General features: G+C 34.5%; 2 protein-coding genes across 3 annotated transcripts in view; both read right to left on the bottom strand.

The window, feature by feature from the left end:
- Nucleotides 1–12,481, bottom strand: part of LOC148942787 (uncharacterized) — a 66,697-nt gene extending 54,216 nt beyond the window's left edge. The window contains exons 1-4 of the mRNA XM_089102075.1: nt 12,288–12,481; nt 8,812–8,971; nt 3,580–3,767; nt 2,918–3,157 (exon numbers count right to left, since the gene is read on the bottom strand). Coding sequence (XP_088958201.1) covers nt 2,918–3,157; nt 3,580–3,767; nt 8,812–8,971; nt 12,288–12,317 — 618 coding nt within the window. The 5' untranslated portion in view covers nt 12,318–12,481. The remainder of the gene's footprint in view (nt 1–2,917; nt 3,158–3,579; nt 3,768–8,811; nt 8,972–12,287) is intronic.
- Nucleotides 12,329–19,622, bottom strand: part of LOC148942785 (condensin-2 complex subunit G2-like) — a 72,974-nt gene continuing 65,680 nt past the window's right edge. Inside the window, exons 6-8 of one of the 2 annotated variants that reach the window (XM_089102077.1) lie at nt 18,652–18,883; nt 14,127–14,306; nt 12,329–12,548 (exon numbers count right to left, since the gene is read on the bottom strand). In XM_089102077.1, coding sequence (XP_088958203.1) covers nt 12,495–12,548; nt 14,127–14,306; nt 18,652–18,883 — 466 coding nt within the window. In that variant the 3' untranslated portion in view covers nt 12,329–12,494. The remainder of the gene's footprint in view (nt 12,549–14,126; nt 14,307–18,651; nt 18,884–19,622) is intronic. The other variant, XM_089102076.1, reaches the window with a different exon arrangement.

Raw genomic sequence — 19,622 nt, 5'->3', positions numbered from 1 at the left:
TAATATTTGATGACCTGCCCGTATCGCCTTCTTTCTCACCGAATAAAATTTCTCAGATGCCTACTAATTACCCAAAAACACCAAATCCATCGTATATACGTATTGGGCGTCAACCAAAAATGAACAGTATTTGGATAGTGTTTCTACAATCCTTTCCAAGATTAAGGTACTATTTATCTTGCTAATCAAGCAATCACCCCTGCCCACTGAGGAAAAATGTATTCTCCTTGTTATTTTTTGTGCAAAGATATGCCAAGCTTTACAATATGTAGAATCTGGTGCTGTTCCATTGAAGCGTCACCATTTAGGAGCTGTTCTTAAGTGGTAGAAAAATCATAATCTATCTCAATCATCCGATTGAGGAAAGTTTTGGCTTTGAATAAGACCTAACAGGGCTCGGTTCTCTGAATTCCACCCGCATCGCAGCAAAGAAGAAATTTGCCAAGGAACTTCATAATCACCGGAAGCAAATCACAGAACAGACAGCACAAAAAAAAATAAAAATAAAAGATAACTCTCATTTCCTTGGCTGTCTTTCCGTCGAAGGATTCCCGAAATTTCCCTTTCCGCTGCTGAGGTTCCTTTATCTGATTGGTATTCTTTTTATGAAGTCAGATTCTCTCCACCAGACCCCCAATTTGAACATAAATATGTTGAAGAGCATAACGAGTGTTTGCATACATTCCCTGTCTGATTATACAGTGTCCGTAACGTGTGTGGCTGATGTTACTATGTGCTTTTAGCCAAAGCTGTCACGAAGCGTAGACTGAATTCACGCTCTACACATAAAAATGGTGGTCCTGCGCTTTTAGAACATATCACGTTACTGCTGCAGATGATTTTTACACGTGGTTTGCTTCCTTCAGTTTATGCAAGCTTTATGAAATGTTATATGCCTCCACATCAATTTGACTTTCAACATGACATTGGATGTGCAGATGCTCTTGCGGTTGTTGCTAATGTTCAGCTTGATGCTTCTTGTACAGGTAGTTCACGTGCCTTGGTAAGTCATGATGTTTCCTGCACCTTTGATTCCCTGATATGCCCTCTCATGCTTTTAATGGCTACTAAAAGAGGATTAAATCCAGCTATCATCAGATCGCAAAGAGATATGTATGCTAAGCTACGAGTCTGACTTGAAATCCCTTTTAAGAAAGATGAAATGGCAAGTCCACTGGATAGAATTGTAACAGTTAAGAAAAGAGGCAGGCAAGGTGCCATTATCTTTCCTTGTTATTTCGATAATTATGTCCTCAAAGCTCAAGGCCAGTGTCCAATACCTTGCGTCCTTTCTGGCCTAGTATCTCCTTGGTCATTTATACTGATGATATTTTTAACCTCGGCCAAACTTTGGACAACATTTTTGAAACTTTCAAAAAACTGCAAACAGAATACTTAAAATCTGGAATTGAATTCAACGCTGAAAAGTCAGACGCAGTGCTCTTTAACTGGAAAGGCCCACATCCTGATGAAATTGTGCAGGGAAATTCAAAGATCTACTTGTAAGACCAAATTGTTTATCTTGGTATTCCCATTGGAAATACAATTTGTCAGACTCGTTATCTTCATAGTCTCTGCTAAGCTTTGTTTCAATTGCTGTTATCTGGCAACGCTGTACAACACTGTTACCCCCCTCCTCTCTACACTGAAACTCTGGAAGATTCTTACAAATGCTGATAAATTGAAAATCTGCACCACATTTTTGGTTTTGCAAAATACCCAATGAGATATTCAATAGAACATGAAATTCCATGCTTATCAATCAACATAGCAGATCCTACTATAGCTGTTGCTAAACTTATGGTGAAGCGCAATTGAAAGATTTCAAGACATGCTTCAATTAGAAGATAGGCTTCTCTCCTAACAGAACAAAGATATGCTTCCATTTTAGTCTCTTCTAAGGTTCGTTTCAATCGTCGTTATCTGTCAACACCGTACAACATTGTTACCCTCCTCCATATGCTCTATATTGCATCCTTCTGGAAGATTCTTTCACACGGTGATACATCAAAAAATCCACTCTACTTTCTTCCGTTTCGCAAAATACCTACTGGGATATCCAATTTGAATACGCAGTTCAAAGCTCATCAATATTTTTTATATAGCAGATCCTACCATAGCTGTTAGTAAACTTAAAAAAACAAAAAACAACCAAAAGAATTCAAAACATGCTTGGAACGAACTCCTTCTACACTAGTTACATTGACATAGTTGTATAGTGCTCTTTTGCTTCTTTTTTTTTGCATTACTCCGTCGTTTTCTTTTTGTATGAAGACGGGTTTTCAATAAATAATAATAATTATAATAATAATATTAATAGCCAAACCACTCAACAGACACAAGTGTCTATTGTGGCCATAGCATTCTGTAAGATTCCCAAATCTATTAGGATACTAGTGCTTTCACGAAGCAGTATTGGCAAAAAGTATTAAAAAAGAAATAATCATCTAGTGGTTAGATTTATAATTCTAAGGAGGGCACTGCAATCTCCAAAGATATACAAAAAAAAAAAAAAAAAAAAAAAAAAAAAAAAAAAAAAAAAAGGGATCAGGTGTCCATGATCTCTAGCTTCTACCTGCAACAGAAATTTTCAATAGTGACAGAAATATTCTATGAGCCAAATGTATGCTTTTTAGCTTTTTTATCCTGCTTTCTCGACCTACCTTTTATTTTAAAAGTTTTATGCTTAAATAACCATCTCAACATTATATCACCTATAAATTGCATAGCCTCCATCGCAAAGCCTATTTTCCACATAGCCTAGGAGGCTTAAAAAGGAATTCTTCATAGCTTTCGTTTTGCACTTTATATATATATATATTATATATATATATATATATATATATATATATATATATATATATATATATATATATATATATATATATTTTTTTTTTTTTTTGAGAACAATTCTTACCGATGTTTCTAGATTCTGTGTAAAAGCAACAGAAATCCATTCTAACGCTAAATCTAGGATTTCATCTCCTCTTTTCCAATTGCAAAGGGCGTCAACGAGATACCCATAATCAGCCTCTTGTGCAGAGTCTGCCATCTCCCGAATAGCTTTGAAGGCGAAGCCACACATATGCGTCCAACGACTCGACGAGCCCAAAAGGCTGTATATAAATACCAAGATTTTGACATCTGAGGATGAATGCTGTCAATAAAAAAAAAAGGAATCATATAAACGAGAATTTTTGAACTGATAAAGATATAGTTCGCAATAACAATAATATTCCTATTCCAAATCAACAGCACCTGGATCCCTAATGTTTTGAAAAACGAAACAGAAAAGATCATGACTGAGATGAAAGAGCACGACTGAGATGACGATTTGTGATAGTTTATGCTTGGAAGATTATTTGACTTAATTTTTGCTCATTCTTGGCTTAATGGAGCTCTTTACTTTTCTTAGAAAAACTTTTTTTATGGAAAGTTTTTTAAATTAATCTTAAGTAAGATTACTTGGTTGAATGGTAAGATGTTTCCTTTTTTCATATTTTGAGGTCAATCCTTTTTTGAGGGAATATCCTTCTTAGTGTGTTCCTTCTATATTCAACAAAATAAGAAAAGTCATACCTTAAAATAAGTTAGAAACAATCCAGCAGTGGCACCAAAATGTTTTCTCAATTCAATCAGTTGTTCGGATCCCTTTTCATAAAGGTCGGCAATATTCACATAAACTGCAACAGCTACAATATCGATTATAACTAGAGCTTCTTCATGACTTAGAGCAGATTCGTCCGTCTTTGCTGACTCTCCATCTGCTAAAACATTAATTATATGTAAGAAACCTTGAATCCGAATATTCCACAGGCTTTTCAACACTAATTAACTTCCTTAAGAGCGAGGGGACAGATATTAGAGTCATTCAAACCTTTCGAGTAACTTCATATCAATCTTTATTTTTAATACAATTAGTACTGTCCATTAGGGTAGAATATTTTCAGCAATCTAGCTTTGGGGGAAGTTGTCTGTTGAAAAAAAAAAAAATGGCAAGCTTCAAAATAACAACACATATCAGATAACTTCTCTAGGTGTGATTTCAACATTAATCGTTCGGACATTTGATAACGAAAAAAAGAACAGAAAATCGTTATACTGCCATTTTCAAATTAAACAATGGGCTATGCATACTAATAGTGAAGTCCTATAGTGCCGCAGCGGGTTTGACCTTAGCATGATAATACGGGACTCAGAGATCAAACCTTGCTGTAGCAACACACTACAGGGCCGACGCAGGGACCTTAGCAGTCAAGAAGCGTTGTTAATCGGATTACTTAATTACTTAATAATACCAAAGGAACAATTCTTCTTGGGTTAGCAAACCATAGAAGACAAAATGGTGTCAAGGTCATTTATTCAACGAGAGTTCCGTTTTGTCTTGAAAAAAAAAAAGACATCACAAATCAATGGAACCAGATTTGCTTAATTATTTTTTATGTCTTAATTGAGTTTCCCTTGGTCTTGAAATTTTAATTGAGGTGTCTACATGGTCCGACACTTTAAACCAGATGAACGAAAAAAATAAGATAATAATAATCAAGCTTTTTGTACTAAGAACCGATAAACCACATTTTCCTTTCAAAATTATTGTTCTCATAAAGATACCCTAATCTAATCTAGGTTACTTACCCTGAAAATTTCACGTCGCTCGAAGAAAACAATATTTGGTCAATTTTAGAATTTCACGAATCGATACAGCCGATCTTTAAAATACTTCTTTTTATTCAGGTTTATCTAATTGAGTGAAGAAAAATAAGGCACAGTTTTTGAATATTCCAAGTCTTTCGCTCTGGAATGATAAAAAACCTTTAAAGCAAAGTAACTGGACTGAACTAAAAGTACTACAGGGCTTAGATGATCAAAAAAAGTAAGGGATGGACTCTGTGCAAAACAGTTTTCTTTTGAGCTTTTCCAGCGCATAAGGGCTCCCTCGACACAATAGTTTACGGATACGAGTTTCAAGCTTTCAAGAAGCATTGTCTGTCCTATTTAAGACAAACTATGCGAACCAATCGGAGACAAAAATGTGTTTACACCCTTGTCCTTTTCCCCGGGCACAATATCCCTAAATGAAAGTTTTAGCAACATCCCCTATTCGTTCCCGAGAAAATAAAGATACAGAATTTTAATAGCCTGGGTGAATATACAGTTTTTGATTTACTTTACTACCTCACCGTAAATAAATTTAAAGTTTCATTTGATCCAATAGTTCACAAACTGTCAGGTAGATCAGAACGATACATTTTGTTTTCTCCACATCTCCTCACTCTGAAGACAAGTCATGAAAACCTATTGCTTCTTCCCTTCCTCTAGCACTCTGAGAGTTCCAGCTGAATCCCACCTATTGTTCCCACGATGCCACCGATATGCCATTAGCATCGATAATTCGATAGGCAACCTAGATCGATAATTCCTATCAGTTCACTCTTATCTTCCCCAAGTCAAAACTTGAGGCCCACTTTTGAAACGTAAAATTTCAACTCAATCCTCCAAGCTCTTCCTGAGACAATAAAGAAGCGCTATTTTGATAACCAGATAACCTGTTATCAGATACGTTATTTTTATCATCTGGCAACGCCCGGTATTTGTTGATTTAGATTCTAAATTAACGTAAATAGATTCTAGATCACATATTGGATTAAAGGGTAAAAGGAATTTTCAGTCCTTCCATCTTCCTGCCCCCTCCATAAGTCAGAACTTCCCTTGGTTCCCATAACACCCCCTAGGGTTAAATTTAATAGCCGAAGCCATTCCAGAAACTTTGCAGAAACACTATTTTAATAACTTTGTACCTCCTATCTTTGGATTTGCCTTGCTGCAGACGCCAAAAAAATCTCAAATCTCACGGGGCTGCAAGAGCAAAATACGTTTAGGTAGGTCGTTTAAGACAATTTTGGCCACTGCCTCCCCAACACGTAATTTGAAGTCCACTTTACCCCCCCCCCCCGATACTACCTGAAATTTTGAGCTATATCCTCAAAGCTGTTCTCAAGATATAACAGATATGCTATTTTGGCATCATGGATACGCGAAGTATCTTTAGATTTACCTTTGCCCCCTCCCCAAAGTCAAAATTTGAGGCCCACAAGACCCCAAAACACCTCCTGGAAGTTTAGTCGATATCCCAAGCCGTTCTTGAGATACTGTATATGGTCTGTTTTTTTTAACCTGGCCAATTACAGCGGTTTTTCGAGTTACACTACTACTTCACAGTGAATATATTCTACTCCCACACAAGATGGAACTGCCAAAATTTTGGGCTGATCTGAGACAGAACATGTTTAGGCCTAGTCTGGCTCCTCCCCCCCCCTCAAGTCAAAATTCAAAATACTGACCCCCCTCCCCAACAAAAAGAAAGAAAAGGAAGAAACTCCTTTTTTTTAACTTGATAATCCAAACCGTTCCCAAGATGGTGCAGATAAACTATCTTGATAACCTGGCAAAACATAGCGTCTTTTAATTTATCTCGCTACTTGAAAGTGAGTAGATTCTAAGTAATATACTTGTTTATAGCCCAAAAACACTTAGGTTGACAGGAACCAAAAATCAAACAACCTCTTCTCCCCAACATCTTCCTCTGAAAAACAGAGTAAGATAATTATGCTAGTTGTTTTACAAACAAATTCCCTACGGATTGTTTTGGGTACCCGACTGACTGACCGTATTTAAAACAGTAGGCTGTACGAAAAGTCGTTTGAATCCCGCTTTCTAGGGCTATAATGGGAGAAAGGTTGAGGGGCACGTTCTGCGGATGAAGGATGACTGAATGCCAAAGATTGTCCTTTTCGGCCAACCGTCTAAGGCTAAACGGAAAGCAGGTCGTCCTCGGTTAAGGTGGGAGGATGTCGTAAGGAAAGATTTAAGGGAAATGGGAACTTCCTGGGAGAGTGTAAAGAGGGAGGTTTAGAATAAATTGGGATGGAGAAGAATCGTGTGTAGTTGTGTTGGCCTCAGGCGGCTTGGTGCTGCGGAGAGTTGTTAGTATTAGTAGTTGTAGTCTCCCCAACATGAAATTTGAATTGCCCCCTGCTCCTCACCGCTTCCTACTCCTACACTGCCTGCAAGTTACAACTCCATTCCTAAGCCTTTCTGGAGATATTTCAGATATTTTATTTTGATCACCAGGATGCACATAGTCTCTTCTGGTATACCTCTATCCTCTCCTCCAAGTCATAGTTCAATGTCCACAGATAATCACCTCTTAATAGTCCCAGAATATTTGAACTTTATACCCCAAACCATTCCTGAGATACTGCTGATGCGCCATTTTAATGGCGTGGAAACACGTATTGTTTTTGTTTTATTTTGTTTCTTAACTGTGAATAAGATTGTAAATCCTATAGGAACTTATACTGCAAGCACGTTTTGTGGATCACAGACATAAAGTTTCTTAAACTCTCCCCCAAACACACAATTCAAAATCCCCTCACCCCGCCATCTCCCCATTCTCCCTCCAACAGTGCCCTCCAATAGGAAATATTTCCTATTTACAATTTAGATGGTCTGGCAATACATTTTTCTTTTTTTGGTGGGACAAACCTCGGAATTCTTTTTTTTAAATTAGGTACTTCTGGCCCAAAGATTTGCTACTGCAAGTTTCAAACTGATTAGGGAAAAAAGTCTTTTGGCCCGTTTTCGAGCACCCTATTCCCCCACCTCAATCCCACAAAAAACCTATCTAAATAATTAGCTAGGTAAAACCTATCTTTAAATAATTGACAACTTGTATTACTTTTGGGCCTTGCCCAAAGAGCTTTGGGATCATGTCATCGCCGGAGGCATATTCATTGCAATTTTCGACTATTTAGTAATTTGGAAGATCATTTGAAATTGAAATCCCAGAAACGGTAATTCACCGTTTGACACGATGAAGCTCTTGCAAGAGCCAGAGTTAAGCAGCGCGGAAAAGCATAAGGACCGTAACTAAAACGCTAACCATTAGTAAACAGCTTAATGAAGACTTAAAAACAGGCATCTACCATAGGAGCTTTGAAAGGTGCTTGCCAGTGCATAAAACTAATTGCGTACCCACGCGTCTGTCTTGTCACTTTGACAAACAGTGACACGTGGAGAAAGGTTATTGTGAGTCAAATTTCTAAACTGAATAGAATTAAAGTTTAGACCTGGATACAGAAAAAAGACTTAAAACCTTCAAGTATTCTGTGAGTAAAGCAGAATGGGTGGATAGAATCGGAAGGAAAAGAAGTGTTTACCTGTGTGTTGACCTCAAACAACTGAACATTACCACAAATTTGCAAACATTGTGGCTGTAAATCCACATTGAGAGGAGGGTGGTGAACGAGAGACAATAAAACAATAATAATACCTAATTTACTGTGGCTTTAAATTTAGATCCCACAAGATTTTCTCAGTAACGGTGAAAAAGTTACTCTTTCACCGTGACTGAGAAAGGGTCGTCCAATTTTAGTTTTGTGTTTTTATTTTAAGGTTTGGTTTTTTTATCCGTTTCATTCTGCACTGAGGACGATCAAGCGGAGGTCTTGACCGAAATATTTGCATAATTTTTCAATTTTTTCACTGGCTGTTATTTGTCCTCGTTTTCTTCCTTTCTTCGCGATTTTATGTTTTATCATGATTAGCCAGTGTGGTCTCAGAAATTATTTAAAAATCTGAAGATATATTAAAATAAATGTGGAAGGACAACATTAATTTCTTCCCATTCTTTGGGATAAAATTTATTGTCAGAAGAAATTGAATTGAGTCCCATAAACAATGTTATATTTGAAGCTCAATAAATGTTTAATTCAACTATACCCAAACGAGCATAGTCAAAAAGTAACTTACCACCAGCCGTTGAAGCATCCGTTTCTTCAAGTCTTTTCTTTTCTTGTTTCACATGCCTTCTTAAACAACGCACAAGCAATATGACCACCCGAAACAGAGTATCCAAATGTATAAACTTCGAAGCATAACGAAAGATTTTAAGCATAGCAGATGGACTTATCTAAAACAAAAAGTAAATAACACTGAAAGTTCAAGACATTCTGTAAGGGTATCACCTTATCATACGGTCACTGTTGCTTTTCTTCTAACCGCAGATTTCATTTGGGATTTGTTGTGATGCTTATTGTCGCATGTGTTCTAGCCGCAGATTTCGTTTGCGCTGCATTTTCGTGCATCTTTACCTAAGACAATTTCCATACCTTTTGATTTATCTGTTTAGATTCATTCGAAATCATCTGTAATTTCACATGACGTCATAGATACCTAAAAAATTTCTTTTACAGCTTTTCCCCAGTTGTCAGTGCACTTGTTAAAGTTGGGTTGGCGCAGCGGTAAAAGCGCCAGGCTTAGGATGAGGTCCCCATTGGGTCTTACCATCTGGCCGTGGGTTCGAGCCCCATACCTAACAAAATTTTTTAGCAACCGTAGCGAAGTGGTAATAGGCTCCCAACAACTTGGTGTTTTGTAATTTGTTACTGATTTCCTTGATTTGTATGCATTTGTTGCATATGTATGTATACATACATACATATATATATATATATATATATATATATATATATATATATATATATATATATATATATATATATATATATATATATATATATATGGACCTAGTTTAAATCAACACATCTGTATTGAAATATTGAATTTAGAAACAAGCAATCAAGTAAAAATCAATTTCCGGTTTGATGTATGTAATTTTTTATGAATATCAGTGGAGCAAATTGACTCATCTGAACTAAAGTACTAAATAAAACTAGAAATTCTAGATATTCACTAATAATGACCACATACCAGACTGGATGTATACATCGAAGCACTAAATGAAGTACTGAAAATCAAAAAGGATATTTATTTCTTCGTTTCGTTTGTAAAAATTAAAACTTTCCATTCAAAGGTGTTTTCGTAGAAAATTTAAATTATGTATTTTCGAAAATTCTAATTCCAGTACAAAGACAAGGAAGGGTGACTTCTGATATGAGATTATCTGACAATCTACAGTTGTTGTTTCTCACATCAAAAGAGACTACCGGACATATACAATATATATAGCAGCCACCCTGCCTTGTTTATTTGCTTAAATAATTTTTCTACACTTGCTTAGAAGAAACAACTATAGTTTATTAGGTGAGAGTTTCTTTCGTTTATCTTTTTATCTTGTATAGTATTTTGGTTTTTTCGTCTTTTTTATGTATGTATTATTTTGTTTAGGTTGATATAAGCTTCCGAATGTGAAGCCAAAATATTGCGATTTTATCGTTTCCGTTTTTTTAAAATTTCAACGTTCACTGAATTACTTGAAGTTTCACTCATTTCCAATCTTTTTATTCCATTTTAAGCGTGTCTAAGAAATTGTCTATAAGCCAAAGAAAATATTTGTAAAATATAGTTTATAGACTAAATATTATAACGATTTCTTTAGATACGGCCTTTATTTATCTATGCACATTTGCTGAAGCATCTCTGCCTCGGCCCTTCAAAACCAAAACATATTACTTAAATATTTTTTAACATAACGAGTAAAAGTATACTATCAAAGTTTATAATCCCTTCTGGATCGACTGATGACCTCTGTGGAACCAATAGAAACCCCCTTTTCAGTTTGTTTTGATTTTAAATACACTACCTGAATTAAAAATTTCTTTCTATGCTAGGGGATCTTCACAACAATTTAAATGTTCTTTACTATGAATAAAACTCACAAAAAGGAACGATAACGGTAGTAATGGCATGTATTAATAACAGAATTTTATTTAATCACTTTACGACCAAAAAATACAAAGTATTAGTAATAGTGGTATATGCCCCTGCAGAATCGACTGTCATAGCGCTAAATGCCCTTGTAGAACCGAATGACGGAGACGGAAGTGTGTCAGATAGATTTTGCATACAGTTACAAAAAAAAACAAAAAAAACAGACAAGGTGCCAGGTTGAAATATGGCATTTAATTAAGGTACTTTAATTCCCAGATTAGTACTAATAGGGGTAGATGATATCTTCGCTGAGGTAAATTTGGTGTAGGAAAGGAAAATGGCAATGGTAATGGATTTCTACAATTTTTTTGGTAATGGACATAAGCTAAACTTACCTTGTGATATTTCGTCATGTTTAGGGCTTTTATAAGATTGGGAGCCCTGTTAACAAGAAGTTATAAAGAGACCAATTTGTCCATACTCATAAAACGAATATTAAAGAACATTCAAAAAGGAAGTTTCATTACTGAATTTGGAAAAAAAAGTGAAAAAGTTTTTTTGGGATTTGATTAAGTACTTATAAAAAATGCTCTATGAGTGAAACTTTGAATGAGCCAAGTCAAAATTTTTTAAAAAAAAATCAATAGTTGTATGATAGTAAATTTTTCCTTTTTGGCTTTCTTGGCTTCCCTATCTGGTTTACGCTTAAAGAACAATGTCACTGGCTTGCAATAATGCGTCATTGACTTAAACCAATAAAATTTAGCTACACTTTTTACCATGAATACTTAGATGACTTTCCTATAGGAAACTAGGCTTTCTTTTTCTTTTTGTTTGCACTTAAAATGACTATCCCAGATGTATAACGATTTTCCTTATTGTTGAATAGGCACAAATCAAAAACACTAAAAGGAAACACTAACACACAAATTCAAAAACCTACTAAAAGGATGTAGTCATCTCTAAGGCGTGGACATTTGTTTAATTTATTTGGATTTTGAGAGCAGTTCTAATGAATTTACATCGCATTTGTACTTCAATGTACGTAATTTGATGCAACTACGTGGCACAATTTGATTATTTACTTATATTATGATTAATTATAATATATTATAATATTAATTATAACTATATTGTACAATCTATATTGGTGGGAAAGAGGAAATGTTCCTCAAAAAGAAAGATGTTCTTTATTCAAAATCAAGTAAAGTCAGTCAACAGCTTTGAAACTAAAACCTCGGAAATGTAAAAATTGAACCACGTCAGGTTGAAACTAAAATGAAATAAAAAATATTATAATAACAGATTGAATTTTTGTTAAAAAAATTCTTTACGTTTGATTAGCTTCTGAAAGAATCGAGTAAAGTTTCTCAAACAGGCTACAAACACTAATGTCTAAATTCCATACACTTTCTTCCCTTCACATAAGCAAATAAAACCCAAAGCTACATAAATATTAGGTTAAAAAGAATGTCCTAGATTTTATAAGTTACAAAGTTCTTACCATGTTCATCTGTGTAACTACCGGTAGCACTATCCACCAGACACCAGACCACATTTTTAAACATAGGTTTTATTATGTCTTTAATGCAAATTATACTTAACAAAAAACTTACCCCAACAAAAGTCATAGCTCTGTTAAGCATTTCCTCGTCAGATTTATTATCAGGAAACAAACTAGGATGAACCAGCTTTACAAGCTTAATGCAAAGTCGCTCGGACGATTCGGCAACTAAGCGATCTAGTATATTTGTCACATCAGAGATATTCCACCATTTAATTGTGCGTAAAGATGTGAGTAACAGGAGTAGGTCAAAAAAAGCTTATCGGACACCTTGGTTGATATCATGCAATACTGTCTTCAAATCAGGCAGAAACTGGAATATAATGAATAAGTTAAAACCAGCCACTGTTCACTAAATTAATTATTACTATGACAAGCAGTAATTTTTCTACTCCAAAAAATGTAGCGTTTCCAATGATAATACGACTCTTACAACCGAAAATGTAGAAAAAAGAGCATAAAAAAAAGATCACAACATATAAATATAAGAGAAATCTTTCATTTACTGCCTCTTTCATCACCGAAACACTTCAGTATTTACAAATACATGAATAGCTTTGAATTGCGGAATATTAAACTAGTTTTTTTGGGTACTCAGTTGAGGAATTAGAGAGGGTCTAGGAAAGAACCTAGAGTAGGTATCTCTTAAATATGTCAAGGGCCACAGATAGCCTCCAAAACATTTAAATACGGCCACCGACAATTCTTTCTGCTTGCCAAATTAGCTAAAACTAATAGCTGTATTCTCCCCTATAAAGCTAGCAAATAAAATAGCAAGAATGTTCTTTTTATATATTTGACAGGAATGGATTTAAAAGAAAGAAAATATCAGAGAAACGAATTATTTCCAAAATAGTAAAGATAAGGGATTGCCACAGATAATTTATGACAGAATGTAAATATTTCATGTCGTAAGTGTAGTGCAACACCCCTCTAAACTCCCAAAGGTTAGCTGAAAAGTAAGTGATCAGCTTAAATTGAAAAATTGGTTTAATTGATAATTAACATTTAAATTTATACAATTTATTACACATTGGACTAGTGATAAGAATGCCGAACATATCCTGATGACGAAAATAAGAGTTCCTGGAGAGTTAAGCAGTATTTAATTTGTCAGTTTTATATTGCAACTGTATACAGTATCTACTGTGTTTTTAGTACAGCGTAAATGTCAATCTAGCCTTAAGGGAGTATAAGGAACAGTAGCTCCATCCTTATTTGAAGTAATTTATGTTTTTTTTTTAAGATTGGCCAAACTTTTGATACTTTACTTCCCTCCAGACTATTGAGTTATCCTTCATATACTAAGTTATGGCAAAAAATCAATGCAAAGGTTCACTGCTGGTTTGACGCTAACATTAAGACGATTAAACAGATTTTTAAGATTATAGAAATTAACTTGTGTGAAATTCTAAACTGTAGCAAAGGACCAATAAATATGTATTGACTGACTACTGATTAGGCAAACGATCTATAGAGACATATATCAGTGCCAAAATACTAGCGGGCGAAGCTCAGATTATTTTCACAGAGCAATATAATTGTTCCTTAAAAGGATATTTTACACGATTGATTAAGTACACACAACAGAAATCTAGCAGAAAATACAGATGGTTTAAAAATGGAGAAAAATTTTACGCTTTATGGAAATGCATATGTATTTGGGGAGGATATCAACAGATAATAGTCTCCTATTTCTCCTGTAGCTACCCGTAAATCGGGCTTCCCGTAAATCGGTCAAAACTCCCGAATCTTTGTGCTCTTTTGGATTCTCAATAAAAGACACAATTTAACCTATTGAGTCAATCAGACTCCAAGCTAACTTTAAAAAAGGGTATAAGTTAAGACATCAAATAGTTAAAAAATAAATAAAATTAAAATTAGAACATACTTTACTGAAAAACTCATGTGACAAAGGGTTCTCAAGAATGACACCTATACCATGGATGACCTCTGCACGCACTTCCCATGAAGTGGAATCAGACGCCAGAAACACCAACTGGGCCATACTGTTGTTTAAAAAAGAAGCACTAACCATATCCCAGTGGGTCTTCAAAACGATACATGTGCCCTAAAATTAGAAAAAAAAGTCTTATTAAATCATCAACTATTATAAAAAAGCTTCACTATTTATAGTATATAACAGAAACACAGAAAGACCCAAAATTCATGATCTACTGTAATATTTAAGCACATAGAATTCTTTATCCGTCAAATCATTACCAACCATCGGCACACACGTTTTCAAACGTTGGATGGGAGAGGGCCAGGAGACTTTTAATAGATTCTAAGGCTCTGAAACAAGATGAAAATAACAATTTGCACCCGAAGCTTCAAAATTTCTCGAGGATACTCTTTGCACCAACCCTAATTAGACCCCCATCCCCTTCTTCGATCGGTGGTACCCTTTTTTCCTTTGTAGTTTCAGATGAAAAGTCTGCTATAATACCTATCAAACTGTATACTTTATTGCTTAAAAACTATATACTTTATTAAACAATATAGGAAGAAAAATCACCAAGAAAAATCCTTGAAAAAAAAAACCCTAGAAGAGTCATGTTGACTCCAAATCGTAATTTGTGTTACGCAGCTAACTGACTTTATAACCAACTTGAGTAAAAATATTGCCTACGAACAGTTATTCACTTATCTATGCACATAATCACGTATAAACGAATTTATCTTGGAGTAATTTGTGAGAAAGGAAAAAATTGTCAAAAAAAAAAGAATTATCAAAATTTTGCAGAACATAGAAAAATTGCAAGAAAACTAGAATCCACGGGTAAAAGACGTCTTAGAATCCCCCTCCCCTTGTTGCATATGTTCTAAAAAGTGTGACAGTCCAGTTTGCACAGATACATTTGGCTAAGTGATGTTTTCCTAAGGGATATGTTTACATTTCCCTCAGTGATAACATAGATTGGCTGTTACTTTGCTTTTCCTCTTGCATATTGTTTTTCACCAGAATCTTATGCCTTGAAGTTCATCCTGAATAGAGACCAAAAATATAAAAGAACCGAATAACTAATCTTATAGTTAGGCCATAGTCTATAATTAGGGATTCAAATTACAATTGTACTTTTCAGCAATTTAAAGTAAAATTTAGTAAAGTAGTGACAAGCATTAAGGATTATGTTACATGTGCAGGCTTTTGATCTATAGTTTTTCTGCACTTCTACGATTTAAATGCTCCAAATTAAGATAATTATCCATCAAACAAACGTTTTTGTGAGAATTTTCTTATATATATATATATATATATATATATATATTCTTGTCAGTTCAACTTACGAAGAGAACATAGACCCTACGGAAAATTTTTCTTCTGGTTTCATATGCACTATTCTTTTTGAGACAGTGGATTTCGCTTAGTCAACCGACAAAGAAGACTTGACCAGCTTTAAAATAAAAAAGAATAAGCACTAGTTTTTATTGTTACTGAACTGAATTTTATTGAAGTTTAAAAACACTCGCATTCCCTTTACCTTACAAGATTTCCAACACCAAGCTTATTAAAAATTTAAATTGTCCTTTGTCAAAAATCGTTCTTGACCAAACAGTCATTACTCTTTGCTTTACGTTACGTTTACGTAAAAATGTTTAAAAAAAACTTTGAGCTACTTCTTTTACATCCAGAAGGCGAGGATGTTAGCTATTTCGAAAGTAAGGAGTAACATTAAAACTTAAAAACAAACAGAAATTCTTCCGTATTACGAGGGAGGGTGCCCCCTCCTCAACACCCTGCTCTTTACGCTAGTTTCATAGTGCTCTAAAAATACTTTTTATTATAATCCAACATCTTTTGTAATGGAGCAGTCATTCTTAAAGAATTGTGACAAAAGTCAAATACGTATACGAGTCAGCCACCCTCGTATACGAAATATTTTTGTTTTGTTTAAAGTTTCAACGTTACTCATTACTTTCATTTAAAAAAACTTTTTTAAGTTTAATTTATGAGGATTTTTCATATCATGCCCATGCCTATCCAGGATATGACACTGACTAACGACGCCATATTCCACCAATTTCTCGCTGTTAAATTATACATACAAATAATTATAAATTGATTTTACGCTTAAGAATTAAAATTTTGGATTGTAATTAAAATCTCAGACAAAATTTGAATATTTAGGCGAAATTTCCGATCAACAACAGTTAGGTTGAATAAGTTCTTAATAATATTTTTACTACCAAATTTCGGGTGAACAGAAATGGGTATTATTGTTCGTACGAATAGAAACTCTGCGTGATATTTGATATTATACATGACTGAATTCATCGCAACCTCTAAAATAGGATTTTCTAATGCTTCAATGCATTGTACACATAAATTTAAATACACTGAAACTTTGTATATAAATAAGGGGAAAGTATTGCCCATTAAAATAGCTAAAAAAAAGCCTCTGGTAGCAATTGCCCTTACCCCCTCCTCAAGGAATTTCCTGGCAAGGCTCCGTCTTGCCTTTTCCACCTTAGTGCCGGTTGGCATGTGAATGCTAGAAAGAAAAAGACTGTCACAATGGGATTTGTCACAAAGATTGTCTCGGGAATCAAATGAATTGGAGATCAAGTTTTACCTCTCATTTTCTACCTCGTTCTATACTTATTTGATGGCTCATGAAGAGTCAGACAATTCGGGCACTGAAACACGCTCTTTTAGACATCTTTCGACCCCCCCCCCCGCGCGCCAAAACAATGAGCCACCGCCCCTTTCTCACAATAGATGATGGGTAATTATACATCACCAAATACAATTTAATGAAAAATAAAGTGAATCAACTTAGTTAAATCAAGTATTAAAAAAAATGTCCATATTAATCATTTATCTTGCATAAACTAGACCACTTTTCAGTAACAAATGCGCCACCCTGCACCATAGCTCCCTCTGTCACTTAGAAGATCAATCTATAGCTTTTTCATGCTTTTAAATTGATTGGCTATCTCAGAAGTTTCAGTCAATAGCAGCTTGGTCCTCTTTGGGGCAAAATCGTAACTTGGTGCCAGAAAATGGTAGAAAACACCACTTTCTCGTGGCACAATCTTTTTGTCATTTAAAAAGGGCACTAAAACTTTCAGTTTCTCTTCTAATCTTCTAGGACTATCGGTCGAAACGACCACCCCGGGGAAAAAGAAAACAAACGAATAAACACGCAACTGTGATATTTCTTCTGGGAAAAATATAAAATTCCACATTTTCGTAGATAGGAGCCTGACACCTTTACAGTATTTTCTGATATACTAAATCTACTACTGTGATATTCGCTAAGATCCCTTGCGTCTTTGGGAGTGTTTACCCCTTATACAAAATCAGGCAAATTTTCTCAGGCTCGTAGCTTCTGATGGGTAACATTAAATCTATTGAGTTTTGTATATTTGGAATTAGCATAAAAAGCCAATTTGTTAGACTTATTAATTGTTATTGAAATTCCTTTTTTATAGTTTCAGTTATTATTGGCCCGAGTCGCTCCTTACTTACAGTTCGTTACCACAAACTATTTAATATAAATTCGATTTAGCCATACTGATTAAATGATTTCGATGCAATCTTTATTCAAGTTCACAGCCCAAGTTACGTAAATGATGGATTTCAATTAGCAATTGCATTTTTTTTTTACGAACGTACGGCACGGTCAAAACCCTCCCCCTCCCCAAAGGATTTTTCTGGAGCATAAATAATTAGCAAACTCTTCTTTTCATACTTTTAATAGACTATTTTATATATTCAAAACATATATATACTGTCTTCCTTCAAAAATATTCTTAAAAATTATCATTTAAAAACAGACTTTGCAAGCAGATAAGATATTGCACCGTCTTCCCTAAGATTTAATTTAAGATAAATATGTAAAACTATATGTAGAACTAATTTGTGAGAAAGGAAAAAATTGTCAAAAAAAAAATTATCAAAATTTCCTAAGAATTAATTCCCTAAGATTAATTTCCAAAACATCCCTAAGATTTAATTTAAGATAAATATGTAAAACTTTTCAATACATGGCCAAGCCAATAAACACACTACTTCACCAATAATTTAGTCCTCAAAAAAAAAAAAAAAAAAAAAAAAAAAAAAAAAAAAAAAAAAAAAAAAAAAAAAAAAAAGGCCGGTAAGGCTGGAAAAATTATGCCCCAACATACACAAACTGTTGCATAGCCAGTAAAGATGTTGTCCGTTTTTCGGTCAATTAGAAGAAAAAGTCAAGTAGGAAATCATTATAAAAACAAACAAATAAACAAGAAAGCACATCCTAAACTAAATTAAGCTTGTTAATTGAAAATACTAGAAGATCAGACGAAACAAAAAGTAAGATCTATTCCCGCGGGATCCCTTCTTGCTAGGTGTCAAACACAGATGCCTAAAGAGTTGATTAAAGAGCTACCATAAGCAGCCATTGACAAGCAAAGTACCCAAAACTCACTTTGATGGCCTCCTTACGAACTGCAGGTATTCCATCTTTAAGAAGCCCAAGGAGAATACTGTACTGTTTTTTAATAAACTCTTCTGTCTCCCTGTCATTATCTCCTCTAACCGGAAATATGTCGCAAAATATTCTGGTGGCGTTCATTCGCACGCTGTGGTTTGGAGCTTGCAAGGTTCTCCATAAAATAGGAGCATATAATCGACGAATCATGCTTAACTCATTTTTAGATCTAAAAAAGAAAGACATAATTTCTTAGAACAGGTTGAACATAAAGGCAATTTTTTCGCAATGATTTGAATAAATTTATCCGGCAGAAACCTTTTTTTCAGTTTCTACTTTGGGCCTCAATCCACGGCGCCCAGATTTTCGTAAGTTTTGTTAAAGGGCCAAGAGGTTCCACCAGACTGTGAACTAAGGTAAAACCATGTAAACTTAACTCGACATATATTATTTTTGTTTATTTTCAGGACTAACAAACGCTGATCTAGACCCTTGAATATAAAAAAAGAAAGAGCTATAAAAAAAGTAAATTGAAAAACACGACAGTAAGTTTTTGTTCCTTTTTTAGAAATTCTGCTAAAAGATAACCCTTTTTCTCACTAATGAATTCTCATCAAAAGCAAACAATGAGATTAATCCCAAGATTTTAGTGAAAATACAAAAGCTTTGTTTGCTTTCCCTCGACAAGAAGTACTAGTTGTACTTACAAGGTAACCACAATAGATTCTTAGAAATCAAGTTCTTATAAAAATATTGTAAACACCCAAAGAGATGTAGCTTCACGGGGAAACCCTGCAGATATGAAAAAATAAACTTAGATGGATTGTATTGTCGCTTAGTTACTAAATTTCTTCATAAGAAGGACTGTCATTGGTCCAAAAATTATTATATTGTCACTACCTTAGACAGCATTTTTAAGAAGATGTAAAAGTTAGAGCGGATCATCAAACATTCCAAGAAAACTAAAA

This window comes from Artemia sp. Qi Xiang Cuo, chromosome 16, assembly GCF_049724085.1.
Source record: "Artemia sp. Qi Xiang Cuo chromosome 16, ASM4972408v1, whole genome shotgun sequence".
NCBI lineage: Eukaryota > Metazoa > Arthropoda > Branchiopoda > Anostraca > Artemiidae > Artemia > Artemia sp. Qi Xiang Cuo.
Note: the sequence above shows the minus strand (reverse complement) of the source record. Positions and strands in the feature narration are given on the sequence as shown.